At 40.5% G+C, this 20,492-nt stretch overlaps 1 protein-coding gene and 1 long non-coding RNA gene across 2 annotated transcripts in view; one reads left to right on the plus strand and one right to left on the minus strand.

Moving 5' to 3' along the window:
• Positions 1–5,956: 5,956 nt before the first annotated feature.
• Positions 5,957–17,409, minus strand: LOC108500916. Its single transcript, XR_001876057.1, has 3 exons — positions 16,646–17,409; positions 7,110–7,221; positions 5,957–6,165 (listed from the first exon to the last, which is right to left on the minus strand). It is a non-coding gene; the product is annotated as an uncharacterized LOC108500916 (long non-coding RNA).
• Positions 17,410–17,578: 169 nt separating this feature from the next.
• The window catches only part of ATP1B3 (ATPase Na+/K+ transporting subunit beta 3), a 23,745-nt gene continuing 20,831 nt past the window's right edge, over positions 17,579–20,492 (plus strand). Inside the window, exon 1 of the mRNA XM_017822296.1 lies at positions 17,579–17,857. Within this exon, the coding sequence (XP_017677785.1) occupies positions 17,749–17,857 (109 nt within the window). The 5' untranslated portion in view covers positions 17,579–17,748. The remainder of the gene's footprint in view (positions 17,858–20,492) is intronic.

A 20,492-nucleotide genomic window follows, 5' to 3' on the forward strand; every position in this document is an offset into this window, starting at 1 on the left:
AAACTGCGATTTTTTTCTTTCAGCTGTCTCTCTTTTTCCTGCTTTGCCAGCTTTGTGGTGTCTCACTTGGCTGCCTCTTTTTGCAGCAGATAAGATGCATTCAAGTGTTAATCTAATTTAAAAAACTAAATTGCAAACTCTATTGCATTAAATGCCATCTGTGTAAGGTTACAGAGTGCCCTGGCCACTCTGCAGGGTCTGTACGACCAGTGCTGTCTTTCCTGCCCAGTTTTACTCAGTACAGCTCTTAGAACTGCTTGATAATTTGAACTGTACAAGCCTGAAATGGGAGATTTGTAGCAGCTTGAAATCTGTTCTTGTAAGAACATCATTTAAAGCTGGACAACACTGAATAAACACTGCTGGCTCTGAGAGGTATAAAAGGAAGAACTTTCTGTTGTATCTCAAGTCCAAATTTTCTTTGATACTATCCCTGTTACCATTATTCCACTAATTTCACTGAGCACAGAGACAAAATGATGTTTGGCATTAATGTTAACCTTATGAAATCACTGTTCACAGAGATTATTTCTCAGTGGTACTGGGTACCTTCAGTTGTTTCACGGTAAAGGCTCATTTTGTCAATAAATACCTTGTGCTGCAGCAAGTAGTTCACTTTTCTATTGCAATATGAAATAGATTTAGTGATTGGAACCTGCGGGCAGATTCCAGGCTATGGGGTAGCATCTGTATTAGGGAAGGCAACTTTACATTCAGTTAAGAGCATCTTAGCAAACATAATACTTGAGGTAGTTATTTCTTCAACCATAAACAGATGCAAAACAGAAGATGAGATCTCTGGTTAGAGCAGATGCCTGTAAATGTGCAGTTGTAGTTAAAAAGTGATGCATGGTTTTATGGACTTTTAATATCAGCATAGGTTTTAGAAATGACATGCTTATAATACTGTATTTAACATACTGTTGCTTTTACAGCATTTAATGATATATATGTAACATTTTTCTCATTTGAATATCCACATCTATGATTAGAATGAGTATGTTCATGTTATTTACCTTAAAAAATATAAATTGCTTCTTTGATGTTATGACAATAATTTTTATCTTTTTATTATTAGGTTTTTAATACTAAAATACTTAAATTCTTTTATTTATGCGGTAATGAATTGTAAAAAAGTATTTTAATTATGCATAGTATTTTTTCTCTATAATAGGATTTCAATTAAGAATTAATATCTTAGCAACTGTGGCTCATAGCACCACAAAAGCACTGGAAAGCCTACCAGTTCTGGGACTTCTGCTAAAAGCAAAGCATACATTTTTCCCAAGTGACAAACACATCAATTTTGAAATCTGCAGATAGAAGAAATTACTGGTACTTTATAGTCTGAGATCTGACACATGTAATGTGATGGGCAAAGGTCCCCTATGGTCAGTGTGGCTTAGGGAGTGCATTTGAAACTTTGCATTACAGTGGCCTTGGGGAGCTGTACAGGCACAGTGGGGAGTGCCTGGACAGAAACTGAAAACAAATGCAATGAAGCATATGACCTTTTATGATGAGGTACTGCATTATTACAGCAAATATCTCTCAATCTAGTATTTAATTTTTAAAAAATAGACCAAAAAATTAATGTTTCATAGGAAATCGTTCGGTGTTTCTCTGAATTTCATTTATATAACTGTCTGAACCTGAGCAGAGCTAGTATAAAATTCTTACTGCTTACCTCTCTGCCTTTGCAAAAGTGTGAATAAATAGTGTTCATAGGGGAGTGGCAATCTTGTGGGCATCTCTTGCCTGGAAAAGAAGAAGAGCAAGAACACAGGGGGTGGCACTGTGTCTCTTGGAATACAAGTACCTTCATCCATGGGAAAATGTGCCTGGCGATATCTGTAGGTAGCACCATTCTCTTAAGTTCATTTCCTTTTATATGGCATAGCATATGGTCCTTACATTCACCCCAGTTGTGTACCCTCTTCTGTCACCTCCTGAAGGCTGGCACAGTTCTGAATGAAGCCCCATAAACTTTCAGAGAAACTTAATGTTACTTCTGTAGCTTGGACAGACAAAAGGTGCCATAAACAATAGCTGTCAACACCATTGCAGTCAAGTGCTACTCCAAGTGGTGAAAGGCTTTTGGAGGGAGAAACATGGGAAAAAAAAAAACCCATGAGTCTCTTTGGAAGGGCTTCTGGGTATCTTAGGTCTATTCCTATCCCTCTGACAACTTCAGGGCAGCTGCAGTGGTTAATTCCTCCCTTTCCTGCAAGCACAGTCTGGTTTAGCAGTTATTTTATCCTGTGTATGCTCTTTATCCATGCTTTTCAATGTCTGAGCTTTGTTAGTAGGTCAGTCCTTCCAAGTGTTTTGTTTTCTGGTTAATGTACACCAATATGGTGCTATTGTGGTGTTCAGTAGAATGACTTAAAAAGAAAGAAAATTTTCATTTTTCTTTTGTGCACAAGCATTATGTGAAGTTAAACACAACTAATTAATTCTGACATGTGCTTTATCAGTTGTTCTTTACCAAACCTACATGTTGGCCTATACAATTCATTGAAGTTGTTCTGACAGTTACATTTTACAGAGTGGAAAGATACAGCGAGGCTGAACGCCACACTGTGTACATGTCCTTATGATGGGAGTTCCTCATGATGAATGTTTCCGTGATTCATGTTTTTATAAAGAATGCCAAAGGGATGACTATGGATATATCACTTGTCATAACTCGTAGTTCAGTTAACAATAGTGGAGTAACTGTTTAAAAAAACAGCTATTGTACAGGAATGTTCAGTCATGTTTTCTTTGCAATACTTCATGCAAGCATGACATGGGATGTGCTAGATGTGTCTCGTGACTTTTGGATCGCTGGAGTAAAAGGGCTACTGCAAGTAAGAACAGATTTGTTAATCAGTCCTGTCCACAAGCATTCCTACAGCAATACATGCTGTTCCCACTGAACACCTTTTGGACAGCGGTGAAAGGTTTCTTTTAATTGCATTGCTGCTCTGCAGTGCTTAGTTACAGTTCAGTCTGTGCAAATACATTGATGGAACTACAAAGTCAGAAATTTTTTCCATAGCCTGGACTTCTCAGAAGGATGTAGAGCAGAGCATATCACCACAGTGGTTGCTTCTGACATCACCAGCATGTAAGCAAGAAGTGGCTTTGGGAGTATGAAAGCAAACCAAAACAAATCCCATTGCCCAATGGATGGAGTCAGTTTGGTCCCACTGTTGGGAACAGCTTCTCTGGATCCAGTGGCAGTAAAGCTGGTTCCTGATAGACAGGAATAATCAGAGTGGGACCAGTGAGATAATGTCAGCAACAGGACCAAAGGGAGCCCCCTAAAGCATTCCTGTTTGTGCCCTTCCTTGTCTGAAGGAATTAGATTCATAGTAAAAAGTATGGATCCTTTTTATCATTATCAGTAACAAAAACATCATGATCATAAAGAAGAACCACTAGTACCAATTACCAATTTAGCCTGTTTCTCTGTAATAACTGGAGGGAGATGCCTGATTTACAAACAAGCCCCAAAGAATTTTGATTCTATTCCCAAAACATAATACCAACAGGATGTAATGAACAACAGGAGGAAACTCTGTTGAAGTTGTACAGGACAATTGGCAGAATAGTAATCTCAAATATGGTATCTGGCTTGTAAATCTGTTTTAATCTATCCTAATTATGCAAGAACTACAAAGCTGATTTGAAAATAGTCATTAAGCAAAGAAGTTTTTTCCGATGAATACAGGAATTTTTTCTTTTTATTCTTTCCAAGGTATGTTTCCTTCCTTCCTCCAGACTGACTTCTATGCTATTCCCCATTAGAACTTGATACATTAATGCAATTCTGCAAACAGATAAGAGGCTATTTTTGGCCCCAAAACTTTGATGGAGTTGGTAAAAACAGAGCTACCTTGAGAAAATAATGAGACATCAGCAATGAACTGGTGTCCAAAAAGATGAAAAATATGAAATCAACATATATCAAAAATTAGGCTATAATTTAAGAAATATTTTTTTAAGCAAGGACGAGATATTTTAACTCACATCAGTTCCTTGGTACAATTACTGTACATGTCTATAAATAAAATGTATCACTGGTGCAGGCTATTTTAATCAGCATCCACATAATAATAAATATTCATCCTAATATTAAGTAAGGTTTGAAGACACTGATCTACATATCTTGCTGCCCAGAGTGAAGGGAAAGACTTAATGCTGGATATTTGATTACAACAGCTAAGCTGTGCTGGCAACAGCATGTACAAGTATGTAAACTTTTGGTTTCCCACGCTTACTTAGTGAAAGTGAGAAATGATAGTGCTGGAATCTGGAACCCAGCACCAAACTAATCAGCTGTCAGAGCACTCTTGCATAAAACCTTTCAAGTTTAAGGTATCAGACTAAAAAGGATGGACTCTCTGAGACTTGGTGTAATGATTCTGTAGTTATGTATCTATCGATACTCACATCTGGTTTTATTTGATAAATAGCAAAAGCAGCACCATTCTCAGTACTTTTTGAAGAAATGTGGGCAGCTATGTTCTATAGCTGTATTGCTCATGGCATCTTTTCATCAAGTACAGGGGAAGAAATCAGAAAATGTGCTCTTATTAAATTGTAAGGATAGTTTGTACACTTCTTAAAATAATCCAATAATGATGTATCGTCTGATACAACCTAAGAATCAGTAATTTCTCATCCCATAATGAGAATTCTACTCCATTACATCAAGCAGTGGATTAATGTTCAAATACTGTTTTTCCTAAATTCTGTGCTCCACGTGATTTTCCCACTTCTGCAGTTCACATTTTTGCTCCTCTCCCCATCTTTCTGTGTCAATACTAAATCAAAACATTATATTCTTTTTGATGTGGATGAAAATATGGTGACAGATGCTGGATGAAAAGTCCTATAATTCGTGAACTCATAACCCTAATGCAGGATCTACTCCCAGAGAACTAAAACTGAGTATGTGCTCTAATATTTGGTCCTTCTAAAGGCTCCATGTTACACCAGTTCTGGGCAGGGAAAAGAGTAAAGAAATGGATAAGCTCTTCAGAATTTTCCATATGCCTTGTACAGAGAATAGTGGATCAAGTGTTTTAAACAAGGAAAGGAAGGAAACTTTGATTTCTTGCCAAGAGATTGAAACCTCCTGATCTCTTGCCAAGATGGTTTATTTTGCTGCCAGCAGTTTCCTCACCTTAAACAGCTCCTTTTGGTCTATAAAACTAACAGCAGGGAACAAGGCTCTGCAGAATGGCAGTGCTGGCAGAATCTGCTCTAGTCAATGTGTGGACCAATTCACTTTCAAATTTTGATATGTACCAGAAAACACACCCAGTTCCAGGCAGGGGTGACCTCAGGTGATCCCTAACCAAATTTTACTTTTTTCTCCAAGTACATGAAAGTTGCTGGTGTTGTGAATGTTGATCTCTTACTGCACAGAAAATATTTAACTGCTTTTGCTATTGAATAAAATATGACCCTGATTTTCAGGATTCCACATATTCTGGTTTTTTGGGGGTTTTTTTAAATGTTGAGATTTACCAGATTTAAGAAACTGAGCTCATTTGAAGTGAACACATCAGTTCTGAAACTTGGCCTCCCTCAAAACTGGTGAGTTACTGCAGTTACATCATGTCCTTGGTGTTGATATGAGTGATTTCAGAGCAGTCTCTAAGCAGACATGGAGCACAAGTTCTTAGATATTTTGCTTATCTTTTTTCAGTGAGAAGAAGAAGAAGAAGAAGATGGTAAGCTCTGAAGTTAAAGGTTGGCCATGGATACTATACCACAAGGTTTTTAGTTTTATTATGCTAATAGGCCTGGGACCAGACATGTGTGATCAAGTTATCTGCTGTGGGGTAATAAAGCATAAATCCTGGGCACCCCTTCAGCCTCTTGTCCCAGTCATAGTTATGTAAGGCTAATTAATTAAGGCATTGATCAGCTACAGGTATCTACTAAATAGAGGGTAAGTTTTTATTTGGAAAATTATAAATTGAAACAATAATGGAAATTACTAATTTTGAGGGGGAGGAAATTGTAATTAGTGAGCTGTATTAGCAAACATCTTCCAGTTTGTGTCTGGATGGACACAGGGATAATCTGTTATTCTGAGATCCATGGAACAGTCACCGCTCCAGACTGCAAATTGTTGTTTTGAAATGACCATGATCTTGACATTATCTGAAAAATAGACATTTAAAATCAAGTTAAGACAGGATAGGCAGGACCTTAAATCTTCACCATAATCAGGAGTGGCAGTAAATGCATTAATTGTGTTTTGTTCCTGCAATCTTCCGGTAAGGAAAAAAATAGACCCGTTCTGTAAAAGCTATTATTTTAAATGAACAATGACTTTTTTCTTTTTTTTCTTCCAATAGCAAGAGAGGATATGCTGTCTGAATCTTTTTTTTCCCTTGGAAATACTTTCTAACTTATAGTAAATCAAGTGAGCAACCCTCTATTAATTTGTTTTTTCCTTTATATAGCTGATAAGAGAATGAAGAAATAATGTTTCAGACCTTGACACATATCTCTGGGTCACTTAAATTATATGAAAATATTTGGACTGTTTAGAAGAAACTAATTTATTTTGTAATAGTAAGTGAAAACATTTATGAAGCCTCCAGCTACCAGGCAAGAACTGCAACATCCAACTTAATGGTGCACACAAAGCTGACTGCAATGAACGTCTGTGTATCCATCCCCAGAGGGATGGTTTACCTACCCATTTCTCAGTTGCTCAACATACAATTTAAAGACTACTGCACAGTCATTTGTATAGTTTTCTGTTTCTAGTGAAAACAAATGGTTTTGTCAACTTAAAGGGCTTTCATTTCACTGAAGAAGCAAAGCAATGGGGAGGGAGACACAAGGAGGCACTTAAACAGCTTGAGAGCACAGTATATGTGCTCAATTAAAAAATACTTTCTTTTTTACAAGAGTCTCTGTGGTCACAGATGCTTATCTGTAATTCTGAGTGATACCCTAAGGATTTTTCTGGCTATTCTGCTGCTTCGAGTTCAGAAAGCAGCATTTTTATTTACTTTTTGCTTAATGTTAACCCTTTTTAGAGCAGGGAAAAGTCTTAAAGAAAAAAATATTTTTAACTATATGGGAGGACATACCCTTTTGAAAAAACATGGTCCCTCTGTTCTGATTTGAGCAACAGGCATAAGCTCTAGTGACAAAACACTTCAGATTTCCAGATGCCAAATTGATTTATTCTGAAATAAGTAGCTGAAAAACAAAACAAGAAGTGTACTGAACCCAGCACTACTTGACTCAAACTGCACACAAACTTAGAAAAGTGAGTAATATGAAAGAAGGAATTTTTTTAATTAATAGGAATCTTAATCAGATAATTTTCTCTAGAAATTGATTAATAATGTATGATTTGACCCAAAAGAAGTGGAAATCTTATGTCTACGAAACAAGAGTATGTATGTCACAATGGGATTTTATCTCTGTTGGTATTACAGAAATCAAGTTAGAAAAGAAGATACTCTATTTTGTTTCAGAGTTTACAATTCTAGCATTAAAACCAGGAGAAATGTCTGTATGATTAATAATGGAGATCATATGTGACTGTTCAAGACATCTACGGCTGGAAATTTATCTCCTAGGTTTAGTTTTTAAATGAACCTTGCTGTGTTTTTACTGCTGCTAAACTGCTGTTGAAGAACAATTCAACAGAGAATGTACTAAAATAGAAAAGAAAAATCTGCAGTAGAAGTATTATGGTTAAATTGATTTCAGAAATTAAATTTACTCTTGTTGGGAATATAGATCATAATGCATGTCATTAGCATTTTTAGCTGATTGTTCTATTTACATATTCATAAATATAATTTTCATATATTATATCGTATATTTATCACTTTTAACTGTAGTCACCAAAGGCTTTAAAGCAGACCAACTCAGTCTTTTTTTAAAGTTGAACCTGCTGAAAGAACCCAAAAGGTTCCCATCTCTGAAGTGAGATGATATTAGCACACAAAACAACAAACACAAGCAAGAATTCTTTACAGAGAAAGCTGAGGCTTATCAGTGGAGTTGGATTAAAAAGTTTGCAAGTAACCTCCTGGCCAGTGTGCCTTACGGGGTGAACTGCTCAGTTTTGCCTTCCAGTTGGGCAGCTTTCAGCAGCCTCCTAATGCATACATAGTTTACACAGCTCCCTGTTAGAGAAACATCCTTATTTCTAGGGCTGGTTCTGAGCCCTTTCCCTGCTGCCAGCAAACCCTGTTCATTCCAGCGTTCCTGCCTGCTGTGCCTCTGCCCTCCCCACCCTCTGCTCCAGAGCTGCTGCTCCAGAAAGGTCAGTGCTTCTCCAGGCTGTTCTCCTCTCCCCAGAAGGCTGCAGGAGAAGGAACAGGGTAGTACAGCTCGCTGTGCCATTCAGATAATACATGCATGTACAATCTCTGCATAAGCCACAAGCAAAGTAAAAGCCTGTACAGTAAATACAATCTTTGGCTCATCATTAACTCTTCAGTGTTACTTTCCCATCTGTACATTAATCACAGGTTAAGAAGTCTGCCCCAAATGTAATTGAAATGGAAGGACAATGGCGAGAGAAGAATACTCAAAGCTTTGTAAAAAAATGCAATGCATAAAATTAAAATTATTTTTGCACAGAGATACGAGCTGTTCCAAAGTTAACAGCTGAGATTGCAAATGTGGTTTTGCTATTGGCGCCCTTTCTATAGCAGAAAGACACGAAACCTGAATCCCCACTGGCTTCCCCCAAATCCAGAATTTCTTAGGTCTGTGATCAAGAACATTGTTTAGCAATAATTGCTGGCAGTTTTGTATGCTGCATAAACAATTCCTCTCCCACCTAAATACAGAGTTTCTAATTTGTGGCTTGCTTGTCTTCCAATTTACTCCAGGGTATGTATGTATGTATACACACAGCAGTGGATGCAGATAAGATGAACTAGGTTTGTATCTTGGTAATATGAATTATTAATGATTAAGTGAAGTGACCTAATTTAATACAAAGTTTTGAAATTAATCCTCCTTCTAAGAATATTTTAAAATACAGAATGCATATTTAGAAGACATATGGTAGCTGCCCTACCTTGACTTCACAGTGGGTATTGACACAATGACTTAGAATCTAGCAAAACATCTGCTCTCATTGAGATCATCTCAACCACTTGACAATTACCAAAGAGGAGGGAACAGACCAAATTGTATTTCATGGTCAAACTTAAGGCAGATGTTTAGTATTTCCTGGTGTGGTATTTATTTGAACACTGTTTGGGGCATTATATAATAGATTTGAGAAATCAGCTCTATAGCATACATTGTGTTAAGAGTATGAATTCACTGCCTACAGTTTACACAAATGACCATTTTCTCTGCAGTCACTTAAGTGTTTTAAATGCAATTTAACTCTTATTTTTCTGCTATAGTTATACAGGGCAGTCATTCCTTTCAAGTATTCATTACTAACCTTTAATAACCTTGTTAATAACCTTTGTTGTGTCCAAATTTCAGAAACCCAGCTTGACGTGAAGTGCAAGGATAGTATCTGTACATCAGCCTTAAAACTCTAGGTGTGTGCAGTGCAGTGCCCAGCTATCTTAGTTTGTGTTGAAATGCTGAGAACAGTCTCCATAGCACATGGGAAGTACAGTTCCTTCACCAGCTTCACAAATCACCTTTGACACACAGAAACTGCACTGTGATTTCTGCCAGAAATCACAACCAGATTTGCTCCTTAGGATGGCTGTAAGTACTTTCTTTTATTCATGTTATGGAATTATATTTTCAAAAATCCATTCCTGTGGCCCCAGATTTGTTAACAAATAGATCTCTCAGTTACAATCAATATGTCTTTGGTCTGAGCATTAGAATGTGCAATTACGTTTGCCCATCTATGCAGATGGGCTTTTATTGTAAATTATCTTGTCTTTCTTCTGATAGCAAACAATTTAGCAGATAAATAAAAAATGAAGATTGATGGTATTAGAGCACAAAGTGCCCATTACAATTACAGCAACAGAGAACTGCAATAAAAAAGACTGTAGAACATTTCAGTCTATGTTTTAATATGATTTGTTTGTAGTTTAAGATTTTATTTTCTCATAGGCTCTATGATTATAGGTATCTGTGATTATAACAGACTACATTTTGACAGGGTTTTCTTTCAATTTTTCAGTGAACTATATCCTGGTTCTTCTACTCAAAACACTTCCATTTGTGTATGGGAAGTATCTCTCCCAGCACGTGGAGAAGATACAGCAGTTTTGCTTATTATGTGAGCACTCAAGTGTGGATTTTTGTTGGTTTTGTCTGCAGTATGAATCTGAAAAAAAACCTTCCCCAGCCACTATGTATTAAAAAACTTGTATTTTACCATCATCTTGTAAGAACCACTGTTGCCCTTAAAGTATATAGAGATCAGCTAAATGTTCTGGTTTAAGTATAGTTTCCTTTTAAAGGACTGCATCTGGCAGTAGGAGGCAGAATAAACATTTTTGATTGTATTATGATTAGGAAGCAATGAAAAGGGAGGCCTGTTGTATCTGCTTGTTTAAGTGTGAGAGAAATTGGAAAATACATTTTAAAACTAATTTAAAACCTTTATTGGTGGCCCTTTGGGGGAAATCTGCTAGCATTTACTGGGAATTAAACATGCAGGAGCCTGTAGAATCAAAAGAAATGGGCATATGGATCCAATGTAGCTCTGATTCTTTTATATTATTCCTATAATATTTATTTATAAACCTGTGTTATAGACTACAAAGTGTATCTACTGCTCTTTTGAAACCACAGATAGTTAAAAATCAACCAAAATCAACTGCTGAGAGTTTATAATTTTGTTTAAAAGGATTCGATAGTTTGCTGTAGGGAGGTAGTATAATCTTACCAAAAATGCTGTAAAAAAGTCAGACCAAAAATAGAGTAATGGTGGAATTCCCACACATTCAGACCAGAAAGAAAATGCTGACTGTCATTTTCCATTTTCAAAAGTTCTTCTTTTTTCAACTTCCTCTTTCAAAATCATATAAATAAACAGATTGACTGCCTAGCATAAAAAGTGGACATTATCTCAATTTGTAAGCCTTGTGACTCTCTGTGGACATTCCACAATTGTACTTACTATAGGGATACTCCCTACAAATGAATTTATCAGGAACAGATGGACGTAGGGCTTAATGGAAAAAATGCTGAGCATTTGCAGTATCATTTGTGGTTAAGGAGAGGAGGAAGGTGGTGAGCTTTTTAACAACTCTAGCTCTCAGGGAGGGACAGAAATACTCACGAAGACTTAATAAATAACCTCAGATAAATAGATTGGTTAAGAGCTGTTCCTATACACCATTAAATATTAAATATTTTTATAACTTCAGTTTGATGTCACCATCACTAAGGTGTATGTATGTAACACACACTATTTGGATTAGGAAGTAAAACAGAACATACCCAAAACAAGTAGATTACAATACATTTTAACAGTTAAAGGGGAACTACATTTCAACGGTTTATATAATACTGTGAACTTTCTGCTAAACAGTACATAAAAGCTGGCTTGCTATAATTTTTTTTTAGCTAATGTATGCTCAGAAGGACTAATAATAGGCCTTGTGAGTCACAAGCATTCATTAAGTAAGCCACCAGAGTTTAAAAAACATAACAGTTGAGATCCAGTCTGTTTGAAGTGAACAAGTAAATTAATATGTTTTAAGAAATAGTGACTCTTTTAAAAACACTGTAATAATACCCCTCTAAATATTTAAGATTCTTTATTCTATGCAAAACCAGCACGTTAATTACTGGATTAGCAAGAATATCTTTCAAGACCAAACTTGAACCCATCTTGTAGATTTTGAAACACATTTGGAATGCTTGACTCCCTCACAGTGGTCCCAAGGGGAAACGTGTTACTCTCACTCGTGTCTGGTTTCTGGAGAAGGCACAGTTCCGACACAGCGTTTGGTTTTCAGTCAAGAGCTGCTTTTTACTCCAGTTATCCAGCTGGCTTGATATGGGTACAATTAAATCAAATGATTTGTTCAAGATCACTAAGGGAATTAGTGACTTGACTGGGGGAAGAAAGTTGGACTGGGAAAACTGAAAATACTAGTTCCCATCGTGGGACAATTTCTCAGTAGCATTTAAGTAAATTAAGGGGCAACCTATTGTATTTCAGAGTCATCTGCACAAACTGCTGCATTGTATAGACTAAATTTACATCAGTGGGAAAATGTAGATGCAGAAGGAAAACAGAACAAAAAAAATGAACACTTTCATGTGATAGATATCTTAACAGACACATCAGATAAAGAAAAGTTTAAATTAAAATTTGTCTTCCAAAGCTTTTTGGTTTTTAGGTATCACTTTTAGAGGAAAAGTTTTTAATGAGTCTTTCTTGCTCGTCTTTAGTTGTGTACTAGCCAACCTTTAAAAACTGGTTTCTTTTCCAGGACTTTTCTAATTTACAGGTGTTCTTTGTCTTTGTTGTTGTTGTTTAATTATATTTTCCTTTTCCCATTTTTTAACAACCTAGAGACATGTCAGTACTATGATGAGACTATCATGTCAGTATGATACCACTTCTTTTATCAGTAAGATTAGATGAATGCAAAAGACTTTTCCCTGCTGCATGCATTGATTACTGATAAGATTAAGAAGTTGTCATCTTCTGTGATAACAGAAAGCAATGACATATTAGCATATTAGCTCACAATTGCCATCATAAAATTTGGTGGTAAAGGAATAATGAAATTTAGTATTTTCTAATATGTCTTCAAGGGCAGAACAGAACGCTCCAGCAAGGACAGAGACTCCTGCAATTGCTTTCTACCCTCTTCCTCTTTCCAAACCTGACCTCCCTTCTCTAGGCCTTTCATTGCCTCTAACATCAATTTTTCAACAGTTTTTTGTCTTCATATACTCTTCGTTTCAGCCTCAGTCTCCTGCCTTAGCCAGTGCTGGCTTTCTCCTTGGCTTGCTGCCTGAGTCCCCTGCTGAACTCAGGATGTGGTTCTGCCAATCTAATTGTGGGCTGCTACTGAAAGGGGTAGTCCGTCCCATTCCTCCTACTGTCTGTCCTGATCTCCCCTGTGAGCTGAGTCAGGGAACTAAACTTGTATAGATCCTTTTCTTTCAGTTCAGCTCTCCTAATCAGGTCATCATGGGGTAAAATGAACACATGCTAAAAATCACAGTCAGGGTTGGAAGGGACAGTGGAATAGGGAGAGGAGGAGGGACTATTGTCTTACAGCAGCACTTGATAATTAATGTGATTTTCATCATTAAACTTAATTTTCAGCCCCAAACTCCTCACCCTGTCTTTCCCGTGCTTCATTTTCCCTCTTTATCCCCTCTTCTGAATGAGTTCCCATTTGCTCCTTCCCTTTCTGCTCCCTTCCCAGAGACATCCATCAACTAATGCCAGCTGTTTTGCCCAGCTGCTTTTTTCTGCATCAGTCCAGTACTTCACTGATGCAGCACAGACAGACCTTACCAGTATCTGCCTGTGGTCCTTCACTCAATTGCTGTTTACAAAGTATTAGCTCAAGAGGAGAGAAAAATGTTTAGCAATTAAGACATACCTCATTTTTACAAACTTCTCTTAAACCAGCTTTAACTAAGAAGCTCTTTTACTTGTCCATGAAAACAAAAATCTGAAACTGAACTCTGACTGCATGTGTTATAAAATGGATGAAAACCCCAACAGTTATGAAATTCCTACAAATTGAGCTTTCCTCACTTTGAACCCTTTGTATTAAAAATAAGCAGTGAAATAGTTTTCAACAATAGTTAGAGGCTCTTGTTCCTACTGTAAACAAATGCTGAATATCTGGGCAAAAGTCTCCTCTGCGTAATGCAAGTCAACTCCCATTGACTTCACAGGAGTTATGGTGCTATATGAGAGCAGAATCCTGTCTCTGTGAATAAAGGAGTTTTTTCAAGAGTGAGGGGGCTCTGCACAATGAATGCATTTTTACCAGCCCTTTCTGATGCATTGGCAAACTCCCAAACACAAGAACTGTTTCTGTAGTCTTTCTACTCTCACAATGACACACATTTTCTTTTTCATTTTTAGTGGGAAGTCTTTTGTATTTTTTTTTTCTCATGAAAATGTGTGTCTTATGTTTCTTGGTATTTTGTACAGTGAAGTGGAAAGTATTTCTCAGTCATAGTATTTTTTAAGTTGGTCTTTCCTGAGTTTATCATGTATCTTCTAATTCCAGCTTAAAACTTAGCTGAAGATAAAGCAGCAGATTTGAGCCTGATGCATACGTCTCTTGCAATTCAAAAGCTGCTTTGAAACGAGACTGGGCAGGCTCCTGTGGAGGTTACAGCAGCCCCAGGGAGCTATCCAAGTGGTGCCAAAGTTGTGTCATGCTGTGGTCCACCCTAGACCCAAACTATAAAAGAAGGGGGTGGCTTTCTAATCTTCAGGAATTCTCCCATGGGCCAAAGTGAAATTCCCTTTAGCAACACAAGAAAAAATTAACTTGGGCTGAAGAACTGCCCTCTGTAGAGTTTCTGTACTGTACGACTGCAATCTTGCTTCCCATCATATTTTATTTTTTGCCTAAAGTTCTGCATGACAATTTTTTAAAAGAACTTAGCATGTATGTTTGGACAATTAACATTTTTAAAGTTTGGAATTTTTTTTTTGTGTTAAATGGTTTACATTTTTATCATCATCATACCTTATTTTCTTGAGAGTGAGTCAAGGTGGTTATCTTCCTGTTGTGCTTTGGGAAGCACCAATATGATTGGTTGTACCAATTACACAAAGATCTGCCATGCAGATCAAGTGGCCTTTCCAGAGAATCAGGAAATTGTTTCTGAGGAGCATTCCTAGTGTTGAATGGTCTGTGAGGTGAGCCCAAACTTGTCAATGGACAGACACCTATGTTCAGAACCACCAGTGTCACTCACTCATTTCTCTCTGTGGAACCAACTCAAATATTTCAGTAACCATCTGACACGCACAACTGGATTTCTTCCAAAGCTGAGTTAAAAGCTGTCTTTAAAAAGTATATCTAATCTCATTATTAAAATGCAAGCAAATGTGTACCTAGTATCTCTCCTGATATAAAGTATTTAAATATTTAATTGCCCTCACAGTCAGGAAATGTCAACATTAGGTTTGTCTAGTTCTAGTTTCCAGCAAATGGATATCATTGCCTTTGCCAGCAAGGTTGGAAAGGTCATACTATCAAGATCTCTTTTCTATATTTAAGTACCTATTCAAAGTAATCCAGTTTCTTGACAGGTTTGGTTTTTTTTGTTTCAGAAGCTAAATAAGCTGATATGTGGAAGCTCCATATTCTAAGTCAGCATGTTTTCTGCTCCCTGGATAATCTTTCAGTACTCTTTGAACTATCACTAATATTTTCCTGCTCTTGTAAATACCAGAAGTGGCTGCAGGTGTTTTTGTACCATTTCTTCATCAATGTGTGCAGATATCTTCTTTCTAGAAGACCAGTTTTTATGCACATTCAGTTGCATTAGTTCTTTTCCATCTCCCGTGACCTCGCACTGCCAGGGGTGTGCTGGTCCCCAGCCCAGGCTGAGCCCACGCCTGGCCAGGGCCCTGCCCATCTGGACCCCAACTCCAGGGCTCCTGTGGGTAACCCTATAGCAGATCATGTTGTCCTCATTCAGTACTTTGTATTAACTGGAGTATGGAGGGGCCTTTCCATTATTTCACCTGGGATCAGTGTCCAGCTAATGGGTTTGTATGCCCATGAGTCAGAACATTGACCCTTTTGCATCTCAGAAGCAGTTTGATTTTCAGTGGAGGTGAGGACCCACCATTCCATCCAGGTCAGGCTGGGCTGTGTGAGATCACTGATTTTAAAAATAAGCATAATAGCAATTACACTAAAACTAAGCCTCTGAAACTCACTGGAGCAGAGCACAAAAAGATTCCTATGTTTTATGATATCCAGACCAAAAAGCTTCAGTGGTTGCTGGGTAATACTAGTTCCTTTAATACTTTGCTTTACATTTCCTTTAATTTTTTTTTAATATGAATATATTTAGATGTTGACATTTCATTGCATAATGCAGGGCTTGGTTGTTCCTTAGAGACAATCTGGTTTTTTTAATCAGTGTTAACTCCCCCAGTCTTTGCATCTAGCAAACTTTAATGTTATTGAATTAGTATGGTGTCCCATTCCAAAAGATGGTTATAGATACATTTTGCTGACATATTATTCCCTAAGAGTATAGGATACCTATTTGAATTAGCTGGGAAAAATAATTCAGCAAAGCAGTTGTTAGAATGAAATGACAGTCTTTTGCTCGGTGACATTTAAAAGAAAAATAAAAATGGACAGAGCTTATTTTTGGCCTGAAATGGAATCTGTGAGCTGATCAGTATGACACAGCATAATTAGTGAGTGATAGCTACTTTCTGCTGTTGTTTTACAGCAAATAGAATGATTTGGCTGATGTACTGTAACAGAAGAGGCTACTGGAATCAGGCAGTTGGGAGGCAAATAGGTTTATTCTGTTTTATACTTTACTGCTTTCTGGCATGAATTATACTGCAACCATCATAAAAATTAAAACTAGCCACGCTGGCTGATAAATATGTATTTCCTTTTCATTAATTAGTCCTCTTGTTTATGGTTTATCTATGGTTTATGTATATGTTTATCTCTTATATTGTTTCTCTTACATTTTAAGATGTCGTCTGGTGTAGCTTTTTCACTCGGGTTTTATCTCTGGCTTATTGACTATTTTAAGAACTGCTTTGATGTAGGAACTTTCCTGTTACACTTGAGTTTTGCAAAGTCTCCAGGTAATGCCTTTATTGATACTGGTTGAGGACCCTATGAGGGAGAACACATTAGAGCTGACCCTCAGGGCTGGGGGTGTGCACAGGGGCTGGCACTGCTGCGCTTGGTACTGGGGAAAGAGAATTTCGGGGCTTTTAATCTTGATCCACGCCAAGGAGTAAATGGAGTCTGCTCCTCTGCTACCAGCCGGGAGATGGGGAATGGGGCTATGTGCTGTTCTGACTTGGACCTTCAGGAAGGCGTCAGCAAGTGAGCTTTGGAAGCCTTACGCTCCAGAAGTCGTATTACCAATAGCCCTTCTAGAGCATCCTGACATATTCGTGTTTTTTCTGCCGGTGTTTCGGGATTGTGCAGGATCACAGGGATGCCGAAATGCGGATTACACGTGTCCCCTGGTATTTCCCTAAGATGGTCAGACATCAGGAATCGCCCCGCGGTGCAGCACCCCCGTCCTGCACCGCCCGGGGTCCGCAGTGCCCGGAACCCGGGCCGGGAGAGGACCGGAGGGGCTGGAGCGAGACCCCCTGGCGGGCGGCGGGGGCAGGTGCCGTTTGGGAAGCGATGTGGCCGCAGCTCCGCTCCGTTCCTCTTGGATCTGCCCGTACCCGGCGCCGCCGAGGCCCCGCGGCCACCCCGTGTCCCCCCCCCCGCTCCCCTCAGGGCCGGCGCGCGCGGGGCCGAGGCGGGCGCGAGGCAGGGCCGCGTGCGGTCGCAGCGGGCGGCGAGGGCCGCCGGGGGGCGCGCGCGCGGCGGGCGCGGATTGGCTGCGGGCGGCGCGCGGCGGGTCCCGCCCGGCGCGGGGGCGGGACCAGGGACGAGGGGCGGGACCGGGACGGGCTCCGCGCGCCGGCCCCCGCCCGCTCTCCCGCCGGGCGCCGCGGCCGCACTTACTTAGCGGTTGGGAGCGGGCGCTGTCTGCGGCTTTCTCTGCCGGGGAGGCTCCACCGCCGGGGTGCGCGACGCGGCCGCTGCTCGCCTCGCCATGTCCAAGGAGACGAAGAAGCCGTTCCGCCAGAGCATGGCCGAGTGGCGGCAGTTCATCTACAACCCCAGCAGCGGCGAGTTCCTGGGGCGCACGGCGAAGAGCTGGGGTGAGCGCTGCCGCCCTAAGGGGCACAAGGGCGGGGCGCGGCGCCGGCGGAGCCGAGGGGCGGCGGGGAGCGGGGCCGAGCGCGGGAGGGGAGGGGAGGGGGTNGGGGCCGAGCGCGGGAGGGGAGGGGAGGGGGTGGGGGTGGGGGGTGTGCGGGGGCGGGATGCGGGAGGTTCCCCGCGGGGGCGCGGGGGGATGCGGGGGCGGCGCGCGCCAGGTGAGGCGGCCCCGCGCGGCGCACGCGCCCGGCGCCCGCTACAACCGCCGCGCTAAAAATAGCGCCGTCCGTGACAGCGGGGGCGGGGGTCGGGGATGGGAACGGGAGTTCCCGGAGCGCCCCCCGGGCCGACTCACCGCCCACCCGGCACCGGTCCGGGCCCGCCGGCTCCTCCCTCGCCCGGGCCGCCCCGGGGGCCGCCGCGGTGCGGCCGTGACGGGCCTTGGGTCGCGAGGTGCGGGGCGGCCCCGCCCGCGGTGTGGCCCCCGCAGCCCGCGCGTGCCGGGGCGGCTCCGCCGCTCCAGCCCTTCCCAGCGCGCCCCCCCCGCGCTCCAGCGGCGCAGGGAATCCAGAATGAATGGGCGCAAATTGCCTTTGTACTTGTAGCTGTGGGACGGGGAGGGGGAGCACAGGAAAACCCCCAAACCCCAAAAAAGTTCATGAGCCCCGATTCCAGAGTGAGCGCTGTCTGTCGTTGTGCGTCATCGTGCTAAATTTGTTCCAGCGTGGGGCTTCTGGGCCTTTTATTTTTTTAAAGGAAGCTTTCAAAGGAAGGCTCTCCAGTAAAGCTTGTGAAGGCAGGGTTTGTTTTCCCATTTTCAGGTAGTCATCCCATTGCTTTCCTCTGAGCTGGAAAGCATGTTATCATAATCTCGTTCCTTCCAGTAAAAATATTTATATTTTCCGAATGTGTTTTCTCATATTAAACCGTACAAATGCTTAATATTAGGATGTTTCTTCAGCCCTCATGGGACATATTTACTGACTTTAGAAAATGCTGCGTCTCCTCCCAAAACTTGGATGTAGTTGGGATACTTAAACGTTGTCCTTACAAAACCAACAAGAATCTCAGCGTGGTGTAAAGGAACAGGCCAATACATCCTTGGCCTTGACACAATCTCAATGAATACTAATGTTGAAATAGTGAGGAGGAGCTTTAAGCGGGCTGTGCATGGGGTGTGCTTTCTCTGCCGTGCCAGTATCTCCTGTCTGTCAGGAGAGGGCCCGAGCTCTGACAGGAGTTCTCCTCCATTCAGATGGAAATAAGAGCTTCCAGCTACTCTGCCATTTGAATAGCAAAGGAGAGGAAATTTCCACTATGCTGTTGTCTACTGATCTTTCTGTACAGGCAGGTTTCCTCAAGTGCGTGGGCTGGGTGTGTGGATTGCAGAAGTCTGGCTGTGTCATGAGTCTGAGGAGAACAGACTGTAGGCATGTTAGAAATAGCTTGTAAGTTTTTTCAACAAAAAGTGAAGATGAAACCACCTTGTCTGTTTAAACCTGTCTAGTAGGGCAAGTCAGTTAGGATGTTCCTAGTCTGTGTTAGTCTCAGACCAATAGATAAGACTTGAAACATAAGTGAGACAACTTAGTTGGTATTTGAGTTTCTACAGCTACTAGATAAAAGATGTTTTTGAGAAAGTATGTATAGACAGTTTGAATAATTTTACTTTGTGCAGTCAATTGGAATAGTTGTACTTCATTAATAAGTTTTCTTTAGTGGATTAGGTGATTGGCATGTAGTTAGTGCTATATAACATTTCCTCAGCCTGGACATTAGGAGGTGAATGTTTAGCATCACTATAAATTTTCAATGTATTTTTTCATCAATATTTGTTTTGGCATTTTGTGATTACCATACTGTGCCTGTTTAATTTAGTTTAGTTATAGTCTGACTGGTTTGGGATGTGGCATGTGGCTCTGTGTTTGGTTTCACATTTTAATAGCAGGACACTAATTGTGTGGCTCTGTTGGCACAGAAGAATGTGCAGGGTTTGGTCTTGTTTCTGCCCTTGCAATACTGGTGTGAGCTTAGACCTGTCTCACTGACCAGTGTTCCTCTTCTGTTGCTGGTCTCCCGGTTGAAAGGTGAAGGAGGTAGAAGAGGAAAGCTCTGGTTCCCAGTCTGCTGGGTTTTCATGTCTCCAGGGGCAGCACGATGAGAATTCAGTTGGCTCTGGTTCTTCTGTGCATATTCTCTCGTCTCAAGACATCTTCCTTGCAGAAATAAGACACAGGCAGTAGAGAAACTGTTAAATAATTATTCACAGTATGTGCATGTTTTGCCCTAGTCTGAGACAGTCCCCCAGGCTTATGTAAATTGTAACTGCAAGGCAGTGATTCTCCGTGAAACCCAGTGCTGTGGCATTGGAGTACTCCTCTGTCTGCCATTTCTACACCAGCAGTTTGTGAAGAGATCAAACACAAGTAGCTCCTCTACTCATATTTGTCATGTAACAGAGGTATGTTGCCTCTTAGAGTTTGGTAAAGGGTTGCCTATTTCAATTTGGTGAAAACTCCATAATATGTCTTGCAGACTTGAGGGGTAATTCAATTTGAATCTTTCACAAATTGGTATCCACACCTACACACCCTCCCCCCCAACCTATTTTTAATTATTTGGCATAATCATTTGTTG

This window comes from Lepidothrix coronata, unplaced genomic scaffold (assembly GCF_001604755.1).
Source record: "Lepidothrix coronata isolate B3197 unplaced genomic scaffold, Lepidothrix_coronata-1.0 Scaffold97, whole genome shotgun sequence".
Taxonomy (NCBI): Eukaryota; Metazoa; Chordata; class Aves; order Passeriformes; family Pipridae; genus Lepidothrix; species Lepidothrix coronata.